Consider the following 12,000-nt stretch of genomic DNA (forward strand, 5'->3'; position numbering starts at 1 on the left):
TCTCACCCCCACCTTCCCTCTGACAAATGTGGGGCTTTCTAGAGCCCGTACAAGCTATGACTACACTAACACCAGAGAAATAGTCCTGTACGTGCCTCAAGTACCCAATTCAACAAATCCTAAATGATATAATTGATCGAATTTTACGTATCGAGATGAATCGATAGGTCTGAACATCTATGCTGTGTGTAAAGTAATTCACTCTTGGCAAAAACAATTCATGTCCACGAAGCTTTCACTGGAAGTGAAAATGAATACAATGTAGATGAGAGCCTGCCTGGCGAGATATAGTTTAATCATTTCCCATATATGTCGAGTGTGTTTCCCGAGCTCCAAGAGATGCCCTAGTTCCTACTTGGTGACTACAAGGAATGCTTCTAGTCTAGACCGCCGTTTTCCTGAGCGCGAGCTCCAAGCCTCCCTACGATGAAATATTTCCCTAGTCCCGCTCGACGGCCTTTTCTGGCATAGATGATGCCTCCCAAGTATATGCAAGGGTGTATTAGTTCAATTTGCCCTCGGCTTTCGCCTCTGTAGTCTCGTGTTAGTCTGTGGTCTGCGTATTATCAGAACATTGTCTCATACCTTTGACTTGCTCGAAGACCTTCAACATCTTGCGTCTGGCGCCAAGAGCATTCACGCCCCGGTCTTCGAGTTGCTTGTCGTCCAGCTCAATGAGATCCGTCCACTTCATGTCCTTGAGATTGTCGGTGTACTTGTGCAGACGAAGACTTCGTAGCCAGCTGGGAATGTCTTGGAGCAACGAGGGGTCGGTCGGATCCTCAGGTGGCTTGCTGCTACCACGCCGTCCACGAGGAGAACGACCCCTGTTGATCTCTGAATGGTCTGACAGGTAACCTTCATGACCGACAAGCTGTCCCAGATTCATGCCGCCCAACGCGGGGTTCAAGATCGGCGAAGTGCCATCGTATGCGCTCAAGAAGCCGTTGTTCTGGGGAGACGTGAAGGCCATATGGCCAAACCCGGTCTGCATAGCGAGGCCAGGCGAGCTTGGTCGAGATCGGCCGCCACCGAACTGCTGATTCTGCAGTGCGATCATCTGTTCCTGGCTCACGATTTGGCCACGGTCGTTGATCATAACAACGTTCGCACCACTCGGAATTCCCATACCCTGGGCACCTGGTGACAGAGGGTTCTGTGACGGCGCGCCAGGGGCGTCGTTGGATCGGGCTCGCCTGTACTTTCGAACATCATCTAGCGCGAAGCGGTTGTTGACCGTCGACAGAGCCGCAAGCTTCATCGCAGTAGCGTTCGCTACCATGTCCGCCTGGGTTCCACTCTGTTGGGGGCTGAAGTTAGCAACCATTGGGGTGTTCGTCATTGAAGCCCAGGTTCCACTGGCACCATATGGTGAAAGGAGCGGCAGATCGTTCTTGTCACCAGCATTAAGTGTCGTATTCTGGATCTGTTGGTTGCCACTGATTTGGGGACGAGGCGATCGAAGGCCAGCAGAGGGTGGAGGCTGGACAAACTGTCCCATTGGGGGTTGGCCAGAAGATGACTTGGGTCGTCCCTCAACTCCCCAGGGTGATGTAGGGTTCTGCCCGTTGGCATCGAGTCCATCACCAGGTGTAGAGATGGTCGGGGCTGCTAGAGAGCTTCGGTTATCGACTGCAGCACTGTTTCGGTTCGATGTCGGGGGATTGCCAGTCTGCTGGGTGAACTTTGCCTTCTCCGTGGCGATAGCAGCTGCGGCGTCAGGGAACATGGCATTGATGGTAGAAGTATCAAGCCCCGAGTGACGCTTAGCATTAGATGGCGCACGAGCCAGTGAGTTCCTTGCAGAGTCTACATTCAACTTGTTCATTGCATCACTCAGACGGTTCGACATCGGATCTAGACCAGTTAGTATTAGGCATGCCGAAGGAGTGAGGAGCCAAAGGAAGAACCAAGACCTACCTTTGTCGAAGTTTGCAGGGGACAAGACACCAGACATTGGGTGATTCTTTCCCATCTGCTGTAGCACTTGGATAAAGAAGCGGATCTGGACCTGGGTGGTCTGTTGCAGGAGCGCGTAGAGTGCCGCAGTTCTCTCAGCCTCACTGAGGACTCTGAACCACTGCTCAATAGCGCTGAGTTCATCCTTGAAGTCCTGGTCTAGTGTAGCAGCAGCCATCTCCTCCAGTGTGGTCTCGTATTGATCAATGTCCGCAATCCATTGTTGGGCAAGCTTGTCCTGGGGATCGATGTCTCCCGCACCTTGACCCGGCCCATGTTGGGTTTGGCCATAGAAATCGGAGTTGGGGCGGTTCAGCTTGCCAGCTTGAGCGTTTCCGGTGAGGGAGGCCATGTCGGCAGAGGCTCGGAGGTGATGCCCGGCGCCAACAGCTCTCGAGGAGGGCGGCCGCAGCGACGAGGTGTTGGTAGCCTCGGGGGTGCTATTGCGGTTGTTCATGATGTGGCTAGCAGACATGTTGTTGAGCATGACCGAAGTAGCAAAGGAGGTCGACGATGATGTTGTTGAGCAAGAATTATTACGCTGTGTGTTTTTTAAGACTGAGATGGCCAGGGCCCTGTTGCAAGTATCTGAAACAGGGTTGCAAGGCTGTTCGAGGAGGCGCTGTCGCGGCGATCAGTGGCCCGTGACATGCAATGCAGGTGTTTCGTGATTTTCCAAGGACCCCGGATCAATGCTTAGAAGGTATTATGTAGCAACAATCCAAGTTTGGCAATATTGGGGAAGTTAAGTTCGCTCGCCTCGTAGGCTTGACGATCGATGAGGAGGACGAGGTATATCGGCTTTCCGTAAGCTCCTGCAGACCGTGCTGACCTCAAAGGAGACGTCGAAAAGGGTGCGAAAAGGGGTTCTGTGGATACTCTATTGTCCGAGTTCGAGGTCAGCAAACAGCGCCTGGCCAGGTCTTACGCAACAGTAACAAGAATGCACTCGGGGGCAGTTGCGAAGGCAAATGGCAAGGATTTAAAAGACTTGAGCAGCAGCACAGTGCCTGCGGAGTATGCAGGTGGAGGTTGATGGCAAGCTCGGGGGTTATTAGGCCAGATAGGCAGCTTTTGAGTATGGAAGACTCAAAGCAAAGCCTTCTTGGCTGATGGAGCTGAAAGGAGGAGGAAGCCTGGTTTGAGGAGGGATTAGGGGACCGTTCTCCCCGGTTCCCATTGGTAATAGCTGCTGAGACGACGGTACCTACGGAATAAACGGTATTAAACAGCAACGGCGAAGGTCGAGGGCGAAGAATGACAACGAGGAACTCCTTTTGCTTTCAGCCAGGACCAGCGGGCGCAAAAGAAACCCTTTGTCGCCGTTGATGGGAAAGGAAGGTCGGGTTTTTTGGGGGAGACGGACGGGTTTGGTTGGGAGGTGAAAAAGGAACAAGTTCCAGGTCCAGGTCCTACCAAATGTCCAAGTGCAGCGTTGCTGCTAACAATAAGCGAGCCAGCGGGAAGAGAAAACGGGCTACAGCGGAAACCAATGGATTCTGATGCAACAGTCCCTCCTTTTCAGATTAGGTAAGGTGTAGGCCTATGTGGCCACGCATCTCTCTACCTCCGCTGTCTCCTCCACTAACATTATGGGATATTCGGTCAGTAACAACTTCGAGTTAGGTAGTCGACATGAAGTGATCTATAATAACTGTGGTAGAATAGAGGAACATTTTAACACGGAGGCCTAGACTTTGGCCTTCTAACACTTCACTATACAACTTAGTACAGTGCATTTCAAGATTGCTAGTCTACAATAGGAATAGTGTAGGACAACAATATCCCGTGAATATGGGATAAGTTGACTCTGATACATTACATTCGGTCTGGCATATCGTGGAGTATACTGAATGCAGGTCATCTGACACTGTCTGTATCTGATCGGCAAGCGTAAGTAATGGATTTCGTCGCCATGCAAGTTGATAGCCGGCTGTACTCGCTCCTTCTTGACGAGTAGGTAGTAGGGACCAGAGGCGACTTTTTTTCCCGGGGCGCAATCACATCATGGCTGAGGTCTAGGTCCCATGTACCACCCTGTGGAAGTGTGAATTGCCTACTCAACTTATCCCTCTGATAATAATAACACATGTTTCCTCATATTCACAATTCTAGAAGAGTAGTCTTTCCAACTGCGGTATGTTCTGCGTAGTTAAACTAGAATTAAGTAACAATATTGAAGTGCTTTCTTGAGAGTTAGCGTTGACGAAGTGAGTGTCAATGATTATAGGCGATGCCAGAACAAAATAGGTGACAAAACTTAAAGATTTGCTGAGAGTCAATCATGTATGGAACCGTAATATTCTCAAAGTTACGACTTGTCGTAGCAAAGGCTGGGGCAACATAGGGTCTACAACTGTGGTGAGATCTAGGAAATTTGCCCATGACTATGACTGGTCGCTTGGTAGGTCCAACACAAGCTGATCATCAGAATTTGCATTGAATAGATTCGGTTCGGACATAGCTCTGTAGAGACTCATCAATTGCTGATATCAAATCAACGAGGTGTTAGAGAGGTCCACACGAGCGGTCGCGAGACATACCCTTATGGCCTGGCTCTACTGAACTGTACCCGGCTCTTTGAACTGAGACCACAAGAACTCTAAGTCAATAAATCAAGGCTGAGGCAGGACCGACACCAACAAGTGACCATCTCTGCGAAAATGGCTTGTAGTTTCCTCCAAGAAGTTGCTTCCTTTCTCTGAGATTGATCTCATGTTCTGGATAGTGAATCACTATGAAGGCAAGGCCGGTGAAAACTCCAAGAATGACATTCAATTACACACCTAGTTTGAAGGATGGAAAGAGCTCCTTAGATATATACCGTGAACTGAATTAGACTGCCAGATAAAGCATGGATATTAATCATGACTAATATAAATAGCAAGCTATCTAGAGGATTCAAGGCAACGAAAATGCTCTTTCCTGTAGACTCGCTAGCTTCAACTGCCTGCCAAGAAGAGGATGATCAGACGAAAACGACACATATTGCCATGGGTTACTCAATCTCTCACAATGGACTCATTCTCTTTCACTTCGTGATTCAGACGTTATTGCAATTTAGTTAGCATGTGGCCCTTCTTTCATGCACCTTAGCCTTTTGGCAAAGAAGGGACAGAGGTGTTTGGTAATAGAGGGGCTTGAAATCAATCTTGGCACGAAGAAATAATCCTTCAGCAATTGAGCATGGGAAAGAAGCTCAGTGCTGTACACACAAATGCCGTTTTGGGGGAGGTCCATGTCACCACAGTCATGTTGCTTCATCTCTGGCCGAGCCATGGGTTTGGTATCTTTGCGTCACATTGCAAGGAGGAACTCGACTGGTGTCACGGGCGGTCTGGAATGTGGTCGTTGATGCTCGCATTTGCCAATGGAAGAAAACCCCGGGGGATTTCGTCCGGTAGTAGTAGAATACGCACAGGACGCCGTTTCCCTCGACCGTCATATGATGCCGATGCCCAATGTAATCTCCTCAGCAGTCATCGCCGCCGCCCTGCACCCTTTTCGTCCACGCACACATTTATGCCGTCTCGCGCTTGCCCTCACGGAACTCTTTCTGCAAACTGTGTGTTAGTGACCGGACCGACTCCCACACGAAGTATCGCTGTCGCCAGTAATGGGGAAGCTCACCAGAGCCTTCATGGTGCCGTGCAGAGCATGTCTGTGGTTTCTTCGGAACTTGGGGTCGGTTCCCTTGAGAGAGGGGTATCTGGAGGTCTTGGGCTTCTTGATACTGCAGCGAGAAACACCATTAGCAAGGACGTCCAATTGTCTAGCCGGTGCACGAGGGATTGCAGGATGCTTTCGGGGGATGTTGGAGCGTACCCGTTACGGTGAGCCTTCTTGCTCTGGTTGTGCTGAGACGAGTTCTTGGACTCTATTGAAATCTTGTCAGCAAAACAGTTCCCTCATTTCCATAGGCAGGGGATTGTCACATACTGGCCATTGTGACTGGATTTCGCGATGCGTCGAGATCTGGGAGTCAAACTAGGAGTCGTGAAGTCTTGGGTAGAATTTGAATCGCGCACAAAGTATCCGAAATTTTGCCCTAACAAAAGAGATGTGGCTAGTGCGAGCGTCAGCCACATTCATTGGGGAGAGGCTCCACTCGCGTTTTGCTGTTTACAGCTTAGCGTTGTGTGCTCGCAATAGCCAGGACCGGATTCCTTTCGCCAGGCATCAGAAGCTGAGGTGCTTAAATACTGCCAAAAGTGATACATTTATCTAAATAAGATGCAGTGTATATATCAAATCCTTTAATACCATTCCCGTATTCATTGCGCCGCCTAATGGCCAGGAGGAACCACCCTGCCGCCAGAACTGTTCAACTGCGGCTTTCGCATCTGCTCTCAAGATCTTTTCCAGAGCTACTTATACAGCTGGACCACCATATTCCTTCTACGAAAGTTTCTATTGGTCGTCTATTTCGTTGTGATTGGGATTGGAAGGTTGCCTTTTACAGCGGTCAATCGGGCCAGCTGCTTCGCCCGTACCTGTTGGAGGTAGCGGAGGAACAAAATGAACAGGAGTTCCATGCTAAAACGAGATATGATTAGCTGGATGAGCAAATGAAGAGGACTTGTTGAACTTACCGCTCCTTAGTCATCATTAGAATGCCCTGAACGAGCAGTCCCTTGAGGATCTGAGGACCAATGCCCTTAAATAGGCCCAGGACGCCCTCGTTGTCGATGATGAATCGCATGACCTCGACAAAGCTCTTGAAAGGCTTGCCTTGTCTCGCCGGGGGCGGCTTAGATTGAAGGCCAACCTTCGCTACGATGAGTGGTTGGGTTGCGATGGTTGCCAGGGACTTTGACAGGGCACCAAGTACTTGAGTTTGCATTAGTTGAAAGGTCAGAAATGATGGCACAATTTAGACGCTTACCAAAAGCCTCCCAGGGCTTCAACACCTTGCCTGGGAAGAGAACAGGCTTCAGCCTCTCATACGCGCCGTACGTGATGGCTGGGTTCACGACAAGAACCAAGCTGGCCTTCAGACCTCGCCACAGCCCACTGACACCATCTTCACCATCGATAACCTCTCGTGCAGTCTCAAGCATGCCTTTCCTCTCCTCCTTTCGTTGAGTTTGTTGCCTTGTGGTTACGACAGCAACTGGGATAGTACAGAGCTGGGCGACAGCACCGGCGATGGCGCCTAGCGCCAACTCGACCGCCGTCGACGGGGCAGCAGCGCTCTTGACCGAGCGGAAGTAGAGCGCGCGGACAACAGAGTACCAGTAGAAGTAGGCGAAGTTCGTCGAGGCAACTCCAAGCAGCGAGCCGCTCATACCAGTATACAGGCCCTTCACACCATCATCTGCCACAATTTTGGTGATGGCATCCCATGTCGAGTCGTAGTGAGGCTCGGTCGCATCTGAATCGGCTATAGGAGCTTCGCCAGGCTTCGTCTTGACCTGAACTTGTAGTCTAGTCTTGACACTGCATACAGAGTTAGAAGATGTCTCTCACTGGCAAAGTGAATCTACTTGCATGTCTAGAGGATATACGAGCGCATTGGCAAGCACAGCACCAGTTGCACCGGCAGTTGCTCGACCCCACGGGCCAATCGGAGCGACTTTGGACTGAATGGCCATCTTGACGGGGAAACGCTGAGATCTTGAGGGAGACTACGGCGAGAATTGCTGGATGGAGGAGCACAATAAATTGCGGGGGGGCTCAGAGTCGATTGTCCCTCGAGGACTGTGACACCTGCTAAAGTCGGCTAATCTGTGAAGCTATCACCGATTCATAAGCAAGGGAATCTGGTCTCGGTCCGGCAAGAAGAAGGCAATTCGATCGGTCAGTCAGAATTCTGCATCCCGAACATTTGTGATGCGCAGGACTAGAACTGGCGGAGGACAGGAAGTTATGGGCTGGCCCGGGCCGGAAGCGCAGGCAGGCAGGTAGGTAGGTAGGTCAGTATGGGCGGGCGGGTATGTCTGTGCTGCCGTGCTCCGCCCGTGATATTGATAGCCGTCAACCTCGGTCTTTCTGCATGTGGGGAAAAAGCTGGCGCATTGGTCCCTGCTCGCTTGTGTTCGTGCAGCTAGAGTGCCCGCCCCAGCAGCTCGGAGCAGCGTCACTGTGGCTGCCGGTTTGCCCCGCATTCGCTCTAGCCACTCCACTGAACCGAGTGTCCCTCTGTCGGTACATACAGGTAGTAGTAGTATTACCTAAGAATATACCGAGGATTTCTCTTCACTGCCGGATACCGCTAATGAGAGGAATGATAATCTTTCTATGGCCCTTTATTTCTTATCTATTCGGTTCTTAGGATATACTCTTGGCTGTGTTCGACGTCTGCAATTTCATTTCATCAATTTATCTAATTACTTTTGAGCCCGCTTGTATAGGTAAAAGAGTTATTGCACCGCGGGAAAATCAAGCTAAGCCGGTGCAGCTTTACGATCTTATTTCAAAAATACAAGCCAGTTCCAAAGGAAACGAGTAGATGTCCACCTTGGTGCTCTCCTGTCTCATCTGCCTAGTAACTCCCGTCCAGCTGTCATAGCAAGATGATACAGATCATTTACCTATATCAAACGTACCTACCTACCTGGGTGGCATGCGTCCCCAGAGTGAGTCTCCACAGCCCGCTGCGGCGCCTGGAGGCTCTAAAACGGCAGCCTCAATACTCTAAATCCACCTACAGCAACAATGGAAAGGAGCACTAGTCAGCGTGCACTTGCCGAATCGTGTGCACAGCCTCCATAGTCTGCAATGAGAATAGCACCCCTTCAAACCTCAACATAATTCGCTTCTCACTCCTGATTCAAGATCTATCTTTCTTCAATAATTATTTGTAATGCAGCAAAGCGATTCTAGAGTAACTCATGCTTTGGTATAGCGTGTAAAAGCGCTGTGAAAGCCCAAGCTTAGCGATGGAAGCACAGGCTCGAGTACGGTGCCTTGTCCCCTCAAGCTCGTTAGAGACACCTGACTAATTGGTCGTGTATAGGAACATGAAGCCAAGATAGCTCGCTCGACTGGCAAAGAAGCCCTCAGTCACGCCATCGCAGCAGCAGAGTACTATATGAAGGCTGTCCGCGAGGCTCCCAATGCCGCTGAGAAGGCCAGACTGAAGCGCAAATGTGAGGAGCTGCTTACACGCGCTGAGCGCCTCAAAGCTCCCCCGGCGCCAGCTCCAGTCCGGTCAAAATGGCCTCGACAGAGCCGCCAGCTACCCGCGGGGGAAAAGGCAATCCTGCTGCGATCGTCTCGATTACATGGGAGCGTATTCCCGCCCTGGGACGCTGAACCGGATGCAAATGCCTTTCGCAAATCATCGCCGCAGGAACCCCTTTACAGGTAAGTCTCTTCAGAAGCCTATTGCTGGTCACTTATTCATCCGTTTACATTCAGTGACACCTCTGCTTTCACACTCTCCCAAAGGCAGAGTGATATATTCGCGGGTTGGAAAAGGCCCAGTCAGCTGTTCCATGCTTCTAGGGGTGGCGGTGGCGATGAGGTTCCTGACAGTATGATGATCGCTCAAGCTGAAAGCGACCTCGTTCAGGACATCACCACGGATTGTTCAGTGGTTGCCAGTTTGTGTGCTGCTATGCCCCATTTTCGCCGGACGAAAGACTCTGTAAGTAATGATATGCTTGACTGTTTTCTCTGTGCGCTATTCCAACACTCTCCCCTAGATGCTCTCGGCTCTCATGTATCCATTCGACAATAATACTTTTGCGCCCGTCACTTCACAAAATGGCAAGTATATATTCCGCCTACACTTCAACGGCTGTTTCCGCCAGGTCGTCATCGATGATCGCCTGCCGGCCTCAAAGACGTCTAGGACACTCTTCGTTGTCGACCGGAAGAACCCACATTTAATATGGCCGGCACTACTGGAGAAAGCCTATCTGAAAGTTCGAGGGGGTTATGACTTTCCTGGGAGCAATTCAGGGACGGATCTTTGGGTACTCACAGGATGGATACCGGAACAGGTCTTTCTTCAGAGGTATGGGAATGTCAAACGAGTTGATAAAGCAATGCTAACACATATTGTGGAAGTGATGATATCGAGGTTGACCAGATCTGGAAGCGGATAAAGAACTCTTACGATTACAGCGATGTCGTAGTTACTCTTGGAACTGGGCGCCTTTCTCCCGAAGAGGAAGATGCTCTTGGGCTAGCTGGCGAGCACGATTACGCCGTGCTAGACATGAAAGTCGACGAGAAATCTGGTAACCGCCGGTTGCTACTGAAGAATCCATGGTGTGATGGTCTGGTCTGGAAAGGGGTCGGGTCGTCCGCCACCATTGACGTTGCCGCCTATCCACCCAGCTCATCGTCCAGATCCGACAGAACAGATTCGACGACAGACCTGACGGGCGCGTTTTGGATCACATTTGAAGACGTTATTCAAAACTTTGAATCTCTATACCTCAACTGGAACCCCAGTCTCTTCACAGATCGGCAGGACCATCACTTCACATGGACGATCCCCTCGCCAGCAATGGCGCTCTCCTTTGCACACAATCCCCAGTACAGCTTTTCAGCATCATCCTCCGGGGCTGTTTGGATTCTCCTCTCTCGTCACTTTCAGGATGGGGAGCTAGCCATAGCTCGCAACCGTACCGCCAACGAATATGGTGACTCTAAAGACGGAAGCCTCGCCGCTGTGTCCAATTCCCTGGGCTTCATGAGCCTCTACCTCTTCAACACGACCGCCGGCCAGCGCGTGCAGCTGCCCGACCGGGCCCTTCACCGCGGGGCCTACGTAGACTCGCCTCAGACCCTGATGCGGATCGACGCCGAAGCCGGAGTCAAATACACCGTCGCCATAGCACAGCAGGATCTCCCGTTGCCGAAATACTCCTTCACACTGTCATTCTTCTCCCGTTGCCCGCTCGACGTGGCCCAGGCAGCGCCAGCACACCAACACTACGAAGAGCTCGAAGGATACTGGACACGCCGCACAGCTGGCGGCAACGCTGCCACCGCCACCTTTCTGCACAACCCGCAGTTCAGCATTACCGTGCCACGCCCCACGTCTGTCTCCCTATTGCTGTGCGCTGACGGTGCCGACATCCCCGTACACGTGGATCTCGTCTGGGCAGGCGGGGAGCGCGTGATGGCCCTCTCGACCAGGGACATCGTCGCCTCGTCCGGCGAGTACCGGCGCGGCTGCGCGCTGGCCGAGACCAAGGCCCCATCGGCCGTGGTTGATGCCGGGACCTACACCGCTGTTGTCTCAACCTTTGAGCCGGGCCAGCACGCCCGCTTCACCCTGCGCGTGGGCTCCGACGTACCCCTGACCATCAGGCCAGTGCTCTCCGACGCGGCCGGCCGCCTCCGCACAGAGCTCGCCCCCGTCGTGTCCTTCCAAGGGGACGAGGTTCATGCCAGCGAAGGCGACACGGTGCAACGCGCCCGCGTGGCGGTCAGCCGCCTCACGCGTGCAAGCCTCGTCGCCCGCAGCGGTAGCCTCTCCGGGGCCGGCGGGGGACTGCCAGCGGTGCCGAGCAGCCTGCGGGTGTCCATCGAGGGTGGCAGCGGCCCGCACCGGACGACGTTGGCCGTCAGCGGGGATGGCGAGTTTGCCGATGGCACGATGGGGGTGCGCACGCCGGAGGTAGATCTAGACCCGGATATGGTCCGGGGGCCAGGTGGTGGCGTTTGGGTTGTCGTCGAGCAAATGGGTAGTCGGGCTGCGGACCAGGGAATCCAGGTCGACATTCTCAGCGACGGCCAGGTCAGTGTAGGACGCTGGGAGACTGTCGAGCGGTACTAGCTGCTTGACGCCTGTACTGGCTCATTCTGACTACATCATTGTAGGACCCATACCGCTACTTGTGCACAGGATAGGATAGCATATATCATGGGAACAAATTTCGTTGACGGACCGAATCATCGTCTTCTGCAACGCTTCTTTCGAGCATTGCAAAGCTTTGCTTATTTGACCTAACCACTGCAATTGATTTATATCAGAAATCCCCTTTTCTTGATCTCTTGCGCACTTTCACACTGGTTTCCACACCCATGAAATCCCACCGGTCTCTTTTTCAGTGCAAACGAAGGAGCAGACAGGCTAGA

At 52.0% G+C, this 12,000-nt stretch overlaps 3 protein-coding genes across 3 annotated transcripts; 1 reads left to right on the forward strand and 2 right to left on the reverse strand.

Annotated features, from left to right (window-relative positions):
- Positions 1 to 502: 502 nt before the first annotated feature.
- Positions 503 to 2,434, reverse strand: UCRPA7_6379 (putative protein vts1 protein; the record flags this gene model as incomplete). Its single annotated transcript, XM_007918917.1, has 3 exons — positions 503 to 531; positions 586 to 1,857; positions 1,921 to 2,434. 3 exons carry the CDS (start codon positions 2,432 to 2,434, stop codon positions 503 to 505), a joined length of 1,815 nt encoding a protein of 604 aa, XP_007917108.1.
- A 3,946-nt stretch (positions 2,435 to 6,380) lies between these two features.
- Positions 6,381 to 7,553, reverse strand: UCRPA7_6380 (putative peroxisomal adenine nucleotide transporter 1 protein; the record flags this gene model as incomplete). Its single annotated transcript, XM_007918918.1, has 4 exons — positions 6,381 to 6,495; positions 6,552 to 6,789; positions 6,845 to 7,373; positions 7,446 to 7,553. 4 exons carry the CDS (start codon positions 7,551 to 7,553, stop codon positions 6,381 to 6,383), a joined length of 990 nt encoding a protein of 329 aa, XP_007917109.1.
- A 1,287-nt stretch (positions 7,554 to 8,840) lies between these two features.
- Positions 8,841 to 11,698, forward strand: UCRPA7_6381 (putative palb protein; the record flags this gene model as incomplete). Its single annotated transcript, XM_007918919.1, has 5 exons — positions 8,841 to 8,858; positions 8,918 to 9,267; positions 9,409 to 9,550; positions 9,609 to 9,922; positions 9,976 to 11,698. 5 exons carry the CDS (start codon positions 8,841 to 8,843, stop codon positions 11,696 to 11,698), a joined length of 2,547 nt encoding a protein of 848 aa, XP_007917110.1.
- Positions 11,699 to 12,000: the final 302 nt, after the last annotated feature.

The sequence above is a fragment of the Phaeoacremonium minimum genome (genome assembly GCF_000392275.1).
Source record: "Phaeoacremonium minimum UCRPA7 unplaced genomic scaffold PA7_03_scaffold_468, whole genome shotgun sequence".
In the NCBI taxonomy this organism is placed as follows: Eukaryota; Fungi; Ascomycota; class Sordariomycetes; order Togniniales; family Togniniaceae; genus Phaeoacremonium; species Phaeoacremonium minimum.